The sequence below is a fragment of the Xiphophorus hellerii genome, chromosome 5, assembly GCF_003331165.1.
Source record: "Xiphophorus hellerii strain 12219 chromosome 5, Xiphophorus_hellerii-4.1, whole genome shotgun sequence".
Classification (NCBI taxonomy): Eukaryota; Metazoa; Chordata; class Actinopteri; order Cyprinodontiformes; family Poeciliidae; genus Xiphophorus; species Xiphophorus hellerii.
In genome coordinates this window covers 7,082,299-7,100,484 of record NC_045676.1, presented here as the reverse complement: position 1 = coordinate 7,100,484, position 18,186 = coordinate 7,082,299, and the positions used below count along the sequence as shown (strand labels likewise).

The 18,186-nt window shown below is 38.4% G+C and overlaps 1 protein-coding gene across 2 annotated transcripts in view; it reads left to right on the top strand.

The window, feature by feature from the left end:
• Nucleotides 1-17,614, top strand: part of lcor (ligand dependent nuclear receptor corepressor) — a 208,563-nt gene extending 190,949 nt beyond the window's left edge. For both annotated transcript variants that reach the window (XM_032563380.1, XM_032563381.1), the window contains exons 6-7: nucleotides 5,549-5,639; nucleotides 12,695-17,614. In XM_032563380.1, coding sequence (XP_032419271.1) covers nucleotides 5,549-5,639; nucleotides 12,695-13,829 — 1,226 coding nt within the window. In that variant the 3' untranslated portion in view covers nucleotides 13,830-17,614. The remainder of the gene's footprint in view (nucleotides 1-5,548; nucleotides 5,640-12,694) is intronic.
• Nucleotides 17,615-18,186: the final 572 nt, after the last annotated feature.

The window sequence follows — 18,186 nt, the reverse complement described above, 5'->3', positions numbered from 1 at the left end:
TGGAAGCTGTCAGTGGCCAAAACTCTACAGAAACTACTTAATATTCTTTTCTTCTCACCAATTCAATGTTGTTTTTTAATTTCCGTCATTTTCAATGACATTGAACTTTGAACTCTGGGTGTTTTATTAAACCAAACCAGCAGTGGGTCTGAAGTTTGACCACTACCGCATTCAGCTCTCCCTTTCAGACACATTGCGACTACTACATACACTTTAATACAGGCTTTCCAGAATCTGCTTACACTAAGCCTCCTTCGTCTTTACAATAAGATGGAGGCATCTGCTGCACATCTCTTCCTGCATGTCTCTCCCTCTCTCAAACGCAAACAAATCCAAATTCCCTTTTTGAGGATTTCTGACTCAGATTATCCCCAAATCGTGCTCACACTGCGTTCCTTTGAACCACGGGTGTCAAACTCTTTTTCCTTTGGGCTAAAATCAAGGTCATAAATGCTCTTAAAGGGCCGGTTCTGCCAGAATGTATTGATAAAACCTGTTAAACTCTTAAAACATAAATAAATTCTTAAAATTAAATCAATCAATCAATTAAATTTTATTTGTATAGCAGAAGCAAGGCATTTCAAAGTGCTTTACATTATAACAAACACAAAGTCATGCAACATAGAATCAACAGTCAAAACATTACATTAAGTCCAGTGCCATCATGAAATTCGTAATTGATTACATTTCAAATACGTAATCAATTACGTATCAATTATGACTAAACAGGTGGGTTTTAGTCGAGATTTAAAGGAACTCAGTGTTTCGGCTGTTTTACAGTGTTCTGGAAGTTTGTTCCAGATTTGTGGTGCATAGAAGCTGAATGTTGCATCTCCATGTTTGGTTCTGGTTCTGGGGTTGTTGATAAAAGATCAACAACTGCTGTTCAACAACAGCAGATCTTTTATGTATTGTGGTGCTAAGCCGTTCAGTGATTTAAAAACTAACAACAGTATTTTAAAATCTATTCTTTGAGCTACAGGGAGCCAGCGAAGGGACCTTAAAACTGGTGTTATGTGCTCTATCTTCCTGGTTTTAGTGAGAACCTCAGCAGCAGCGTTCTGGATCAGCTGCAGCTGTTTGATTGATTTGTTGGACAGACCTGTGAAGACGCTGTTGCAGTAATCAATGCGACTAAAGATAAACGCATGGATGAGTTTCTCTAGATCTTGTTGAAACATGAAGGTCAATAAATAATATTGAACATCTTTTCAGTCCCTTCAAGATTTCGCAGTTGTTTTTGTCATTTTTTTTTCAATAAAAAACCATCAATTAGATCCAATGTTTTTCACCATTTTTGGTGAAAAGTCTGCAATAAACTCACAATTATGCATTAGCATGAAAAATTGCAGGGATTTGTTGATTTTTGCCTGAATTTCCACAATAATTCACAAGAAACTGGAGGGACTAATTGATGTGGTAAACAGAGAAAAACTGCTTTGAATTGATATTGAATCAGATATTGTTTAAGCACACCGTTATCTTGATGGTTCCATTTATGAGTTGACGGGAGACATAAAGCCCTATAGCTCCATTGGCAGGTTATTTCACTTGTAACATGGGGATTTTGTTTTATGAATTAAATAATTTGTCAATGGAACTAGAACGTTTTCATCAATATTAAGGAATTATTTACTAAAAACAAGCTCCTATATCTTGCTGAAAAGTTACCTGTAAGTTAGTTTTGTCTTTAAGTGTTCTGAGATATTAGCGCTACAAACTAGACTAAAAATATTTAGTATGATTGAGCTCTGTTAGTCTTTCCTGACATAAAGAAACCTTCCTAAAATATAATAGCCTTTGTCAGTTTTGCAAAACATGTTTTTTTTTCTCCTAAATTATCTTTTGGCAATAAAAAGGCTGTGACTTTTTTGCCCCAAAAAATGAATCACTTTTGGCTGAAAATGAGTTGGGCCGTTATTTTAGGAAAGTGACTTTTTTGCGCCAAATAATCAGAATCATTACCTTATAACCTTATTACCAATCACCTTATAACTTATGGCATATTCATCTTGTTCGTGCTTTTGGATGTTTCTGGATGTGTGCGCGCTCCACAGCTCCTATGAAGACATTATTGTGTCATGGTTGCCCTTTGAACTGCAGAACTGGATTGGATATTTTAGCAATCGCTATAGATGTTCGACATTATATAAAAACTAGACAAATCTTGATGGGATTTGACGTCAGTTTACAGATGTGCATGACAGTGCCATGTGGGGCTGCATTAACTCGCTGGAACAAAGTTTATTCCCCCAACTGTCGTTGTAACAACGCTGCGACTCGCAGCATTAAATGCATGTTGATCACACACACACACCCACCCACACACACCCACACACATCCCTACACACGCTGACACACATGGTCAGATTAATGTTTGTGCCCCTAAGGAGACCACTCTGATTTCTTGTTTGGTATTACCTAATGTTGCTGGGGCAGATTAGTGAGGTAGTCCATACCCTGTGTCCATATGGGGTTGTCTAGGTCACAGGGGTCAAAAGGTCAGCAGCTTTTCACGGATTAGACTCCATTCAAGAACCCATCCCTGCTCTCCAAATGTTTCCAAGCCCTTGTTTTTAGTGTCTGCCTCTAAAGTTGCTATTTGTCCTTGTGTGCCACCAGTAAACTGTAATGGTTTTCATGTTTTTGGCACATTAAGGAATAAAAACTGAATGTTTATCTCTAGCTGTGGCAGTGTTCTTCTTAATTTTTTTAAAAAGAAAAAATCAGCAACTAAGTCTTTTTAGTTGCTGTTTTTAAAAAGCAACTAAAAACATGTTTTATTTTCCCGGGCTTTTGTCTCTTAATTTATTATGTTTCTTATGTTGGTTTTATGTTTTGTATGGTTTTAAGGTTGATTTCTATTGTACAGCGCTTTGTGATTTTATATATGTGAAAAGCGCTTTATAAACAAAATTTACTTACCTACTTAGTCATCTTCAGATTTAGTCTCTAAAAAACAAACTAATCTAGTCCAAACATCCATAATTCCAACAGTAGTGAGAACAGAGTCAGATAAAAGGAAAAAACTGTACCCCATCCTCTTTTTCCTGTGTGTGGGAACCATATGTGTGTGAAAAAGCATCATCACAAACGAGATTTTCAAGACGTCGCTGTGACAGACAGCCAATTGACGTGAAGCGGAGTATTTCTTTCCTGCCCTTTAACTTCTTCAACAGGGAAAGGTAGCTCCATATGTCGATGCGCAAACGGATAAAGCAGTTCCTAAAGTCGCTAATGAACTGGATGCAGATTCTCTAATGAGCTGCACAAACAAATTGACAGCAGGGATGTCTCACTGTGGAGGTCAGTTTTAAAGATGCTTAATGCAGGGAGTGCACAGCGTGAGCGATCTAACGTATTTACAGCCTCCCGCGAAACACGAAGCACGACTGCGATGGAAATTAAAAAGAAACTAACCCTGAAAAATACCTCTGCACTGAGGTTCTTAAATATCCGTCTGTGGCGACATGGTATGGTTGCCATAGTAACTGCTTCCTGTAGGTACATCAAATTGTGATTGCGCTGTAAAACATTGTATAGAAGGGCTTTAAACACGGCTGATGAAAATCAGGAGGAGTGGAGCGGGTTTGAAGGGGAAACCGGGCGAGTGCATAATGTGAAAAGGGAAACGGTGCTGCAGAATAAATAGACGGGGTGTTAGCAGCAACTGTTCACACACTGACATCAGAGGGGGGGTTGTTTCCAACTGAAAAGCTTTGGATTTACGTTTGATTATTTGATTCATTCAGTCGTCTCACTATAAGCCATTTTGAGTCTTATTTGTGTTCCTTTATTCACTTCTTTTGTGTAAAACTCATTTCTGTTTTTTCCATTGACTTCATAATGACTTCATAATAATTTTTTTTTACTTGGCACAACAACTAATTAGAGCTGGACAAAATGGTTGAAAGATGTATCACAATATAAGCTTTTAATATTAGTTGATATTGATAATTATTGATTAGTGTTTTGTTTAAATATCTGAAATACTGCCAAACTGCTTTACTGTTTCATCCACAGTTTTCACTCCACGTTGTTTCTTTTTTATTTTTAAGCAGTTATAAGACACAGTGGCGAAATTCAACAAGTTGTTGCTAGGCAACCATGAGTTACTCAGCTGGTTGTTGCTAGGCAACCAAAGAACGCGCGAGTTAATTAGTTCCACCAACCTTACTTTCCCCTCTGCCTACATCTCCCAGAATGCTGTGCGGTTCTGGATCGGAGTTCAGTGAATATTCTATGTATTGTACATTGAATATTCTATCAGATATTGATCACGTTTCTGTTGCAGTATATATTGTTATTGATTTATTGTCTAACCAGACAACTAAGATGACATGTAATATTTGCTTTCTATGTTATTGAGGAGGAGGTGGGATAGCTGGACATGTTATCTGTCTGGACAAAGATTAGCTCTGCCAGGGTAGAGCTGACCTCCCTTTAGTAAATTATATGAGTAATTTTCACAGTTAGCATGAATAAAACGGCATTTATTCGTGCTAACATTCTCTTAAATGTTAAGAGAATGTAAACCCTCCCCTTAACTCTGAGTTTTCCTAAAGCAGATTTCCCTGAAGCTACACCCCTTACTTAAATAAATGGGTCATTAAAAGGCTTCTGCAGCACTTCATAGCACACTGAAGATGCAGCAACCATTAATATCAAGTGCACTGGAGCAGAGACTCGTTTACCTTGATAAGCATCTTGTAATAAGAAGTTTAATTAAATGCTGTCATGATAAATTCCAGTTAATGATGTTTAAAATCTCCCAAAACCATCTGTATTGTTGGGATTGTTAGTTTGACTATTTTCTACACAGTTTTTTTTAATGAAAGCATCAACAAATACCAATAACTTTAAAATATTATGAAATGAAGTTTAGTGATACAAATCACACTTCTTTATCTGACTGGTGTCCTAAAGAAGCCAATTACAAATGGGAATATTTTTCAAGAGCAGTATTATTTATGCTAAGAAGAAGTTATAAATAATCAATTTTGTCACTTTTGTCTTTATCACAATAATACCACAAAATACTGGGATAAAACTTTAAGTCTATTTCAGTCACCCCTGTAGAGGCTGAAAATGATTGGTTTAAGATACCAAGGTATTAGTGATAAAGTTTAAGAGGAAATGTAGAACATGATGTGTTTTGTTTTTTTTTTATCTGGTAAAACACTTCATATTGTCTTATTGATGAAATGTGCTAAGGAAATAACCTTACGCTGCATTTTTTTCTAGATTTCCTTTGGTTTTGCAGCAGAGTTGGTCCAATTAGCTCCTTGGTGATCCAAAGAAAACCAACTACCTCTTAATCTCACCGTCTTATTCGCACACACAGTGATAACCAACTATTTATTTAATCACACACTGATGAGCTCATCAAGATCACTGTGGGGTTCAGTCTCAAGCCTAAGGACTTTTTTACAAATTGTTCTTGGATCCAGTTGAAATCTTGTTGTTTGGAGGATAATCCTCAGTGTTTCTCTGGCTATCTTATTAGATTTTAATCTTATTTTTTTTGCTCTTTTGATTTCATCCTCAGATGGTGTCTTGGACCTCTCCACAAAGAAGAATAACAGCAGAGGAAGCCCTACAACTTTACAAGGCTTCACTCTTGCAGCTGGGGACAAAGGGTAAGATTGGCCAGAGACTTAAAATGTTTTGCAAAAAAAAATCACAAGTTTACATAGCTGTAACATAAATTAAACTGAAAAGGTTTTTAAATTACTGCTTTACTTTTCAAGTTGAGTGTTTAGTTACTGTTTTTGGGCCCATTTTGCAACCCTTCTTGTCTAACTCATCTGGGAAAGAACAGTGTAACTCCACCAAAACACACCGAATTCCACATCACGTCTACATGTTAAGTTTGTCAGAGTCAAACTAACATAACTGAACTACTTCCTTCTTCCTCGCTATTTTTTTTCTTAAAACTTTTTTTGACCTTGTTATCTAGTTGCCATGGTGTTAGCAATTAGTAGCAAAGCACTGCGTCCCTTTTTCTTTTATATATCAGGTGTACAAATAAGATTTAGCGCTTTGACAACTTAGCAGCTAAAACTAAAGCTAGTCGTTGTTAGCGAGCAGCTTTTTGCCCTACTCTACTGGGACTTTAACTGGAACTGTGTTCCTGAGAGTAACTTTTAGCTTTTCAGCTGCAGTGCTGCAAAAAAATTTACCACCTGGGATTTTGGGACAGATATTTTCTTACCTGGTTTTTTCACCAGTAAGACATAAGGTTTTTAAGTTTATGGACAAAACAAGTTTGGCTCATGTTTTTGATGTTTTACATCGTTTACCTGCATTAAATTAAATGCAAAATTAAGTTTTCCATAAGAGTGGAAATATTAGGATAGATGCAAAAGTAACTTCCTGGTAAAAACTGCATACAGTGGTAAGATATTGTCCTATCATCATTATTATAGGATGTATTCTATTTTAAATAGAGAATTAAGTTATTTTTGGCCACCTCTCAGTGCAGGATCTGTGTCAACACAAAAGTAGAGTCAGACAGTGGCAGTGTGGATGAAAAAGGTAATCAATCATGATTAGACTACACAAAATGAAAGATTAAAGAGCCAGCTGACCTCGTTTGAGTTGTCGGCTCTTCAGACAGCAACCACGGCTCCAGGTGTTGGAGACGGATCATTACTCTGGTTTATCACCGAAACCAGTGTTGGTATTTGGGATGAGGTGATGATGTCATGCTTGAATCAGATTCAGATCTGTATCCATTTGTCAAGCTGCCGTCAGGCGTCTTGTTTCCCTTCAACAAACTCTGTGATTTCATAGCCTGAGAGAGTCGCTGATGAGCGATCAGCAGCAGCTTTAATGTTGTCAGGATCTGAACCTGTCGGTTAAAGTTCTACTTTGAGCTAAATCGTTCTGATCTTCTCTCCTTTTGATAAAGGTGACCCACTATGCTTCTGTGAACAGGTTAGGATGGGTTTATGGGAAATTCAAAACATGTTCATCACATTTTTTGCACAAAATCATTCTTAGATAATCAGTTCTGCCTATTTTGAGCTGTTTTAGGGCCTCTTGTCACTTTAAATCCAAATAAGCTGCTGCTGGCCATGCTAACAAAGTCAACTTTTACACTCACACATAAAAACTACAAAAAGATGTGCAATTATACAGCTGTACATCTTTGAAAAGCATAAGTAAAGCCTCCTGCACAACCAACAAGAATGCAGCAAGTAGTTCCTAAATGAAAAGGCAACAACAAAACGCTTATCTTTTCCAGCAGCCATACAGCAGTAAAACCAGCTCTGCTTTGGTTGCTAGGTAACAGGCTGGGGTTTGCTGGGGTTGCTAGGTAACGGGCAGTGCCTGCTGACTTTCGACGTTACATTCCAGAGGTTTTTGAAGCGGCTCATTTTCCAGACACCAAAAACTATTAACTTATTGCCACAAGCTAGCTGGGTGTTTTCCTTTTTTTTTGCTTTGTTTTTAAGCGCTTGGACTGTTTTTAGAAACAGTAGAAACCCAAATAAAAGTAGAAAAACGAGCAAAATGTGAATTTTGCATAAGAAGTCCCCCTTTAAAAGCTGTGCTCTAAGAACACAGGAATTCATCTCGGCAACCTTTCCTTCTGATATCATACCTCCGAGTTAATTTGCTGCTGATCAGTGCAGAAGTGATGTTTAGATGGCAACAGCAGATGTATTTATGCAGAGGTAATTATAATTCAGAGCCCACCCACACCTAACCCTCGCCCCACAGTCGGAGTTCAACAGCTGTACGGATTGACAAATCACACCTTCCTCTTTTCCGAAAAGCAATCAGTGCCTCTGCCTTTATTGACGATTTCCTGCGTTGCTTCCCGTTAATTTATTGATGCACACGCTCTGCCTTAAAGCCATGTTGGAGACACGTTGGCCGCCATACTCGCTTTTTTGCATCAAGAGGGAATAAACAATCGACACTAATTGCAGCTGCCATTTTCAGAAATACTTTTGATCTTTAGGTCAAATATGGATCAGGAAAAGGGTCGATTGCGAGCGCGTATGCGTATAGGAAAGCTTGCTCTTATGGTGTCGGCAAGCCTCCTTTGATCCAGAAGTAAATACTTAAACAGATTCTGGACTAAGATTTCATCTTGACCTTTTAATTAACAAGGGTCCCAGACAGTTACTTCAGTACGTAGGCAGTTCTGTCAAGAGAGCGGTACCAGGCAAAAAAGGAGTTTTAGTAACCCCACTATTAATGTCATTTGATTAATGAACCAAAGTAATCAGTGCACCAAATTTAAACCAAGATCTTAGTCACAGACACTCTTGTCTACTAGGTGTTTTTGAAGAAGTTTTAATTTTTGTTTGGTTTATTAAGTGCTTTCAAAAATTAGCTATAACGGAGGATTGTGTGCATCCAACAGCATGTGCAGCGAGGTTCAGTTTGGGTAAAAAAAATACACTATTTCATCTTACATCAACAGTCAGTGAGAGATCCGGAAAACGGCTTATCAAACATGCATGTAATTGATTACTGAACTTGCTTTTCACCAATTTATAATCTCATAAATCTTACAGGATTACATCAACCTGTCCAGCGACTGCAGGTGGAAATTAGCTTTATTTATAATTTTTTAAAATCTATTCTGGTATCATGCATCTCTCCTTTCAAAAGGTCAATGAAATGTTGTACATTGTCTTTGTATAAATAAATAAACTGCATAAATAGTAAACAGCTGGTCCAGATGGGGATCAGAACCCAAACGAACAGCAATAAGTTTCAATGGAAAGACTTAATAAATCAGCAATAAAATTTAATCAAATGTTGCATTAGAGCTGAAACGATTAATCAGTTTAATTGTAACTAACTCAGTAATCGATCAGTTGTTAAACTGAAGTTTACAGACTCAAAAAACGGCAATTTACTGAAAGAGCAACATACTTAGAGCAGTGATTAAAAAAGAATTGTACAAAATATTGAGGTTTTGGTTTTACGATTTCAAAAATACAACTTTGACTCTAAATATGTTTAACCCAAAACTGAAGAGCCAGTTTTAAATTCACCCAGTTCAAATTCTGTAAAAAATAATCTCCTATTAAACACATTTTGCTGTCAAATTATTCATTGGTAGTCCAAAAAATAATCAACAGATCAGCTCTACACTTTATTGATAAGTGAAGCAGAAAAGGCTGAGCTTTTCTGTTGTTTATTTTCTGGATGTAAGTATTTTTTCTACTGTTGATTCATCCTCAGCTAGAAATAATTAAGTGTACTCCAAAGGAATGCCATGTTACTGCATTATAGGCAATAAAATGTTTGTTTATAAAAAACTTTAATTAAAAATCTGTAGATTGTGGCAATTTTCTTGTCTGATTAATCGATTAATCATCAGAATAATTGATAGGTTAATAGATAACTAACATAATAGTTGCAGCCCTAGATTAAATGACATTTAAGTATCTTGATGACTATTTATCTATTTAATTGATGGAAATCTTTGACTACAATGATGAAAATAAATTGAAATGCTATAATTTAGGTGGAACTGTACACAATGTAAGTTGGAGCAGACGGGTTAATTTGCCAAACGCTGCGACCCAAAGCCGTGACCCACTGTGTAAACCTTTGAGAAGTTTTTCTATGGTAAAGGTGAAGCCAGAACCCGGTCCCTGAGAGACGCCGAGGCGCAGAGGCTCAGAGCTCTTCCTCCCAGTGAGGAACGATCGGATCATGTAATATTAACCAGAGCAGGAAGCAGAACCTGTAGGAACGCCCCGACCCAGTTCATCTACCAGAGACACACAAGACTCAGGAGGGCGGCGCGGTGCTGCCGTTTAATTTGACCTTTCATTAATCTAACAAAACAATTTTAAACATTACTCCAGCAACAACTACAGATACAATGGAAATCTAATGTTTGGTTAACACTACAGTTCACCTGGGAATTATAAATGATAAAGAAGCAAAACATTTAAAGGGACAAGGCTCAGGGCTTTAATTTGGTAGTTATTTTATCTCCTGGCGTCTCCATTGAGTGTGAATCAGATTAGGAGGCTGAAGCTGGGTGTGTTTCCATCCACCTTAAGATTAGAATTACAAATTTGCTTAATGGAAACTCAATCAAATGTTTTTCTGCTGTATCAACATTTCTGTACTTCACAAACTGCAACAGAGACATTTTTCACATCACAAGTCATTATTATTATTATTTATGTATTTTTTCTTGACATTCCAGTTGTTTCTGTGTGTTTCTAATATATTTTATATTTATTGAGATATACTTATTTATTATTTTATTAAATTACTTAACTTGCCTTCAACAGTTGCTATTTTTGTACATTTCTTTCTGCTTTCTTTCAAATAAAAAGTATATTATCCTTATTTGAATGTTTGTTGAACCATATAAAGTACAAATAAATTGACAGTAATGCAATAAGTTATAAACAATTACGATATCTTTCTGTTTATCAGTATCATATTAATATTCCTTCATTTTACTCAGGTTCTTTGTTTATGTAGTACATTAAATAATGTTCCTGGAATATTCCTGTAGATAAACATATTAGCAACAGTACCTGTAGTAGGAATAATAACAATAAATTTATATTAAGATAATATTTTCCGCATCATGAGTCATTATTATTTATCTACTAATTTTTCCTTAACATCCCAGGTGTTTCTGGTATATTTTTTATATTTATTGAAATATAGTTTATTTTACTATTAAATTATTTAACTTGTCTTTGAGAGTTGCTACTTATTTTAATTTTGCTGTAAATTAAAGGGATTCTGATTCTCATATGATCAATGTCTACTACTGCTGAAGAAAACAACAGGAAGTGGTTGGAGGATGACGGCGCAGCGAGTTTTTTAACGACTTATCGCGTGAACAAACTTATTCACATGTGATTTAATTGAGCTTCTGATTTAATGGAAACATTGCAGTTTCAAAATTAGCAGAACAACGACAAAGTTTTGTGCGCATATTCAATGGAAATGCAGCTTTAAGAAAGTAGAAGTTTGATCCTCAAGGAACAGCTAATCTACATTTTGCTCAAATCTGGAGCGTTCACACCAAATGCGTTTTGAACATCAGGTGCGTTTACATTCAAAGTCTATGTGGAGGCGCGTCGAGGACCGTTGCGGCGGTTCCTAACAGTTCAAAAAGATATGAACTGTTTTGAGCGTTTTGAGCGTTGGAAGCATCAAGAACGTCCAACAGAAAACAACAGCTAGAGCTGACGGTTCCAACTCGCCCTCAATGCGCCTCCACATAGACTTTGAACGTCAACCAGACGCGTGAAACGCTAGGTGTAGGGCAAAATGTCAGGCTCTGCATTCAAAGTGCACGTGTCGAACTTAAAGCGCTTTTGGTGTGAACGCACCATTAGACTCCAAATAATGCATGTTCTAAGACCTGATTATAACAGAAGGTTAAAGGTTAAGAAGTCCTGAAATATCCTTTTGAAACTGAGCCTGTAAATCAATGATTACTGTCTAATTGACCACCAGATGCCTGGCTGAATGAGGCTCCAAAAGGCTCCTATTAACCCTGTATTGTTTTGAACCAGCTTGAGTCGGACCACAGCGATGAGCCGAGTTAAATCTCCTGCTGCGGACTCCCAGCACCGCACAGCAGGCGCTGACATTGTACTTCTGTATAATACGTCTCCAGTAGAGAGGTCCCTGAAGTCCCATCCCTCATATGCCGTCCATGCTCTTTCCTGTGATTATGAACCTATGGGAGTACTTTTAAAGAGCTTTTCAACTGTTGCTATAGTTACTTAGCAGAAGGAGCATTGACTGCTATAGGTCCAGTAAAGGTACTTGACATCTGAACGGGTTTCAGACGTATGCAAATCCGAAGTGCAGGATGCTTGCAGATCAGTGAGTTTTCTAGTAGTGATATAAGAATATCAATGCAGTCATACGCTGCAAAAATTCACCTTTCGAAAACAGGGTATATATTACTAAAGATAAGAAAAATTATCTGCCAACAGAATAAGTAAATTTGGCTTGTCAAGATTTTCCCAAACAAGTAAAATAATCTAACCAAAATGAGCCCACAAATATCTTAAAACTAGTGTATTTTCGCTTGTAATAAGTCCTTTTTTACTTATACAAATAACATCTATGAACTTATTTTAAGAAAAATATACTTAAATTAAGAAAATGTCACTTGACATTAAATTTCTTGAAACCAGCATACATGTGGTTAATCCATAACAGAGTGGTTTTTATTAACTTGAATGTAAACTATACAATCCGTATTTCATTATTTATTGAACATCATAAAGTACAAATAAAATGACAGTAATGCAATAAATAAACAATTATTATCTCTTCCTATTTATAAGCATTTTACTTATAAATAAACAAACAGAAATATTATTTAAAAACGTTTCCATTTGAAATTATCTTCATACTTAAAACAAAAACAGTCTAAAACTAATCATATTTTCAAATTTAGTGATAAATTACAGTGGTGAAAATAGCAAAAATAACATGTCTGATAATACTGTCAGCTTTAGGGTTTTTTATTTATGCATCGAGAAAACGATGTTTATTAACTAGCAATAGTAGCTGAGGGAAAAGGTGGAGGAGGTCGATCTTTTCACAGATTATCTGTTTGATATAAAAACATGGTGAACAATTTAAAAAACATCAAAAACACAAATTTGTACCGTAGGTTTGAGAAGTCTCGCCATGTTCTGAAATGCTCTTGTTCTCCATCCAGACATTTGCTGAAGGCGGAGCGTACCCTGTCAGAAGTGGAGGAAGAGGACGGCCTCCTGCAGAAAAGTCTGCAGGACGGACTGAGGGAGAGCTACGCCAACTCCAACTCCTTCAAGCCGCCGCTGGCCCGCTCGCTGCGCATCAAGGAGGAGCTCCTCAGCCAGAAGCACCGCCTCCTGAGCCAGCCCGCAGCTCTCTCTCTGGCCAATCTAGAGTCGGCCGGCTTGCTTAATCACGGGCAGTCCCACTCCTTACTCAGCCAAAAGGGCTCCTCTTCTCTCTGGGAAAGCAAGGCCCACCTCGAAAGCCTGATGAAGCTAAAGCAGGCCGGTGGGGCTCTAAGCGACCTCAAAGACCTGCCTACATTCCTGGAAAATCACCACAACCACCATGGAGCCTTCTCGTACAAGAGTTCCCTCCATCATCACAGCCACAATCAAGCCTCGAAGGCTCAGCACCACCACAACGACGGGAAGCGAGAGCAGGGCCATTCGCCGCCCGTCGACCTGAAGATCCCACAAGTGCGGGGCATGGATCTGTCCTGGGACTCCCACGCCTCCGAGCTGTACGGCTACGGCGCCATGGGCGTCGGGTCGGGAGGTCACGGCGAGAACAGTCTGAGCCGGAAGCTGAGAGCCATCTTGCCCAAACAGAACCGGCGCGGCGGAAGCCTGGGAAGCCTGTTGGACGGGGCGGCGGAGTACTGGAACGCCGACATAGACAGTTCCACCTCCGGCCCGGCGTACTCCATCTCCGACGTGGAAGTGGACCCGAGCTCCAAGCAGCCGAGGAAGAAGAGGGGCCGCTACCGCCAGTACAACAGCGAGATCCTGGAGGAAGCCATAGCCGTGGTGATGAGTGGGAAGATGAGCGTGTCCAAGGCACAGAACATGTACGGCATCCCGCACAGCACCCTGGAGTACAAGGTGAAGGAGCGCATGGGAACCCTGAAGAACCCCCCAAAGAAGAAGCTGAAGCTGATGATGAAGATGGAAGCAGGAGGCCCGGATTTCCCGGCGGAGCCAGAGAACTCAGCCGCCACGACCCCGCGAGACGACGGGCTGGCGCTAGCCGCTGCAGAGCTGAAGGAAAATGCAAAGGAGAAGGCGGACGACGATTCCAAACCAATCGACTAAACAACCCACACGACGTACGTCACTTCAAACACGGATGGGGCTTTCTTTGTGCCAATTTGCTTTGCAGTATCTGGGTGAGCACAAACGGAGGGATGGAATGAGGAGGATTCCTAAAAAACTGCAGAGAAACATCTAATCAGACACTTTTTAACCGCCTGCGAGGCACCGAGCGAGCATTTGTTTAGCTTTTATATCCAAAGCTGAACAAATGCAACGAAGAACAATAGTTAAATAAAAGACAATTAATGGAAATTCTTTAAGCATGCTGATAATCCCCAGCCCCAAAAACCCCATCCTCTCCTTTACTGAACTCTACACACGGATCTGTTGCTGCTTATAAACGGAGTTTGGGCTTTGGATGAATTCTACTCTGGGGAAAACAAATGAATGTTCAAAATTTACAAACTAAATCCGACCAATTGGACCCATTGCCACTCCCCTCTCTCATAGAGAATTTTCTGAAATTGGTAAGTGAACTGTTTCTTACGTTTGAAGCCGACTGTAGGGTTGAATCATCCCATCGTTTCCTCACACGGGTTCGGAATCAAACCCATTCTCCTCTTGCCAGGTAGCCATGATGCTTTAACTGCAAAACTCTTTTCTTTCCTCCTTAAGAATATAATCTCTGTGCAGACGAAAGCAAGATTAACCCGTCCTCTTGTGAGCAAGAGAAGACACACAAAAGTCATTCAGGGATGCATGTTTGTGAGTTTCGTGGACACTACTGACTTCTGTAATCAACTCCTTTTCTTCTCTCTTTTCTTTTCGTTTGGTTTGCTTTCTTTTGCACTACACTTTGGGTCTGGCGCTCACAGACCACGTTACCTCGGCATTGTTGCCCATGCATCATGCACTTATTATGGTCTGTCTCTGAAGCCCAGTCGCAACCTTGCAACGGGTCAGAGGTGCACATCGCCTTCGAATGCTGATTCATATTCAGAAGCGGGACGCTCTGAATTCACCCTCGTCTTTTTTTTTTCTTTTTTCCGTTTTGGTTTCGTTTTCACGCCAAGGGACAACTTGAAGGATACTCTGATTATGGATCAGCCGTTTTTAGGGCAGGATGCTACCTCATGGACCTCCTTCAGTCTGCTGATCCTGGAAAAGGTGGAGCCACCTTCAGGTTGCCCTCCAAAAAAAACCACGAAAAAAACGGTGACCAAAGTGAGCTCGACACCCTCATGGAACGGTTTCTGGACGACGGCGGCGGCGGCCTTTTGGGATCAGAATGTGAAACTGTGCTGCTATCCAGTTCATCGTCTCGACTCCTACGAAGGCTCTTAGCGGGCCCAGGCTGAATCTTTTGAACTTAGCTAATAACAATTTACTGCTGATGTGTTTTTCTTTTTCTTTACTAATCAGACTAAGCAAAAGCAGCTTAGTTGAGAAGTTTTTAAACAAATTCCTCCCCTGCTCAAACGTCAAAGACAGTTTAAAAGGCAGTTATGTATGAAACAATGTGCATTTATGGAGGGGTGGTTTGGTTTTGGGGTAATATGCAGTGGGCAGGATTAGCTGTTAGGTGGGGAGAGGCAGATTTTAATATATTTTAAGTTATTGTGACCGATTATGTAAAAGCCAATCCATGATTCTGGGTGTTGTTGTTTTCTCCGCTCATTTTTAACTCAGGGTAACTGAGACGGAAGACGTGGGTTACCAATACGGTGATTTCTTGTTGGACCTATAGTAGACAGAGAGGAGGACAAGACGAGCCTCTCGCTAATACTTTCGATTAGGATGGCGGTGCCATTACAGAACAGACCTGCTACTGAAACACAGGAGGGGATCAGGAAACGCTTAACGATGGGTTTGTGATTTGAACGTATTGAACTAAAATAGCACTTTTTTCCAAGAGAGAGTAAAACAAGTTTGAGGTTATGCATGTAGTGTAGCTTTTCTTCACGGCAGACGGAGCAGAGAGGGATGAAAAAGCTTTAGTGTGTGACGACTTTCAGAAAGTTGCAGCCCGAACCCAAACAACTCTTTGTCTTTCTTTCTGCTGCGGTTCTTTCTGGCTGAAGGAGGAGAAGGAAAAAGACCTGGAACAAGTTTGTTTTTGTGTAGCGTCTCATTGTTTTCCCTCCTCTGATTGAAATGTTGCTCTTTGCTCTCGACACTGCCTACTGTTCACCCAGTCTGAGACTTTAACTCTTCTCAGATGAAATGATGATTCACTCCTTTTGGAAATGTTTGTTGTTATTTATTTGATTTTAAAATGGCATGCACCGTTGCTTTCTCTTTTTTTTTTTTGTTTGGCTGAGTTTTGTGTTAAACGTTATTGTTGGTAATTGGTCACAATCTAATAGAAATTGGCCTGATCTACAATCTTGGACCCCCTAATTTTGTGGTTATTGGATTTCCACAGTGGGATTTGTTGTTAAAAAAGTGAAACAAAGATCCGTGGGGTCGTCCTGCATAAAATGCACCCAACACTTAGCAATGCAAAGCGTTGAAAGTGTCTAAAATGTCGCGTCCAGCGACGATGAAAACGCGATCAAAGGTTAGTTTTAAAAAAACAAAATTAGTGTTGGACTCCTTCCTTTGTTTAAAAAAAAAAACAAAAAAAAACTGCTTGCCACTTTCATGTAATGCATGTAAAGCGTAAAAAAAGATGTGAAGAATCATCATAATTGGCATTAAATGCAGACAAATTCAACCAGCACTTAGAGCAAATTCCCCTGAGAGGGGCAAAAAGTGTCAACAATTTACAACGATCCACAAAAAAATATTCTCTTTTCAGGCGTTTACGGTTATTTTTGTGCTTTATTCTGTAGTTTTGTACATACTAGTCGTTTCCTTTTGGTCTGTTCAGCCGGATCTTTTCTACTGAGGTGCATGCCATTTCAGGTATATATTTATTTCCTGATTTTTTTTTTTTGAGTGTATATGGTTAACATATCCACCTGTCCAAAAAAACAAAATACCCCCTTTAAAATGAGACTCGGCACATAATGTTTAACAAAAGAGACCTTGCATTCTTATTTTCATGCAAAGTAGTGAAAACCTCATTTTTTAACAGACTGTTGTGATTTTTTATTAAATTTTTTTTATGCTGGTTTCATCTGCAGTATAAACACTCCAATTGTAGCCTTGGTACTGTAACTGTCTCAGGTTCTGCTCACAGCTTGGGCCGCCATATTTGTCAGTCAGCAAACGGCACAACCTGAACTACCTACACTTTGTTTAACGGACGGATGACACATTAAACACGTGGCAGGAAACCGTGCCTTCAAAGCCGTTTCACCCTCGGGAGGTTTCTCCTAGCATCAGCAAAAGAGGCAGAGAAAAAAAAAGACTTTTTTCTCGTCTTTTCCTGGTTTTAAACTCATCCACTGTAACACAACAACACATTTTTATTTATAAAAATGCTCTTTAAACTGTTTTAATAACTGAGTAAAGACGCAGGAAGAAAATCAAAAAAATCCTTGTTTCGAAGTCACAACCACACTCTTCGGTGTGGATGTTGTTACTGAGGGAAGGAGAGTCAAAAAAGTCAGTAAGGTGTTTAAAACGACGCAGTAGGAGAAAGGATTTCTACTGTACTTGTAGATTTTTTTCTGATGTAGAGAAAGAGGCAGAGAAAGCCTCATAACCTCAGGCTTTTATAGAGAAAAACATATTTTTATAACTAATATTTCAGTAAGAGTTGCAGTTGCAACTTACTGAAAAATTCTAATTAATAAATCTATTATTTATTTTTTTCTTTATAGTTCTTAAAGAGAAATTAGAATTAACTAAAATTGGCTATGTTAAGTCGATGCTGTTAAAATTGGTGCACTGCAAAACAAAATTAAATCTTACCAAGTATTTTTGCTCTTATTTCTGGTGCAAAAACAAGTAAAGTTTCAGGAAGAAATAGAAGCTTATTTTAAGTCAACAATACCTTAATATTCATGAAAAAAAATTGTTTTCCTGGCATTTTAATTCTGTAACAATACATTTTCCCCATAATAAAAATGAAAAAATCTGCCAGTGCAGCCATTACGTTTTATAGATATTAAAGAATTATTGACTTAAAACACCATCCTATTTCTATTTTTTATTATTTCAAGCTATTTGTACTGGAAAACAAGTTTTGCTGGACAATAAATTGTTCCAGTAGTTATTGCGATAAACGATAATATTATTTTGAGTCAATTTTCAAGTAGTGTAACTACAGTGACATGATAGTGCAAAAATATATTCTGAAAGATCAATAAACTTTAAATTAATGACGATTTAACACTAGAACTGGGCGACATTTTAAATATCCAAACAAAACAACAAATAAAATGAATTGTGAAGTCTCTGCAAACAAAATGATCCTTCCAAAAATGAGCGCTAGTTGAGACCAAAACAATAATAATGAAGATTTTTG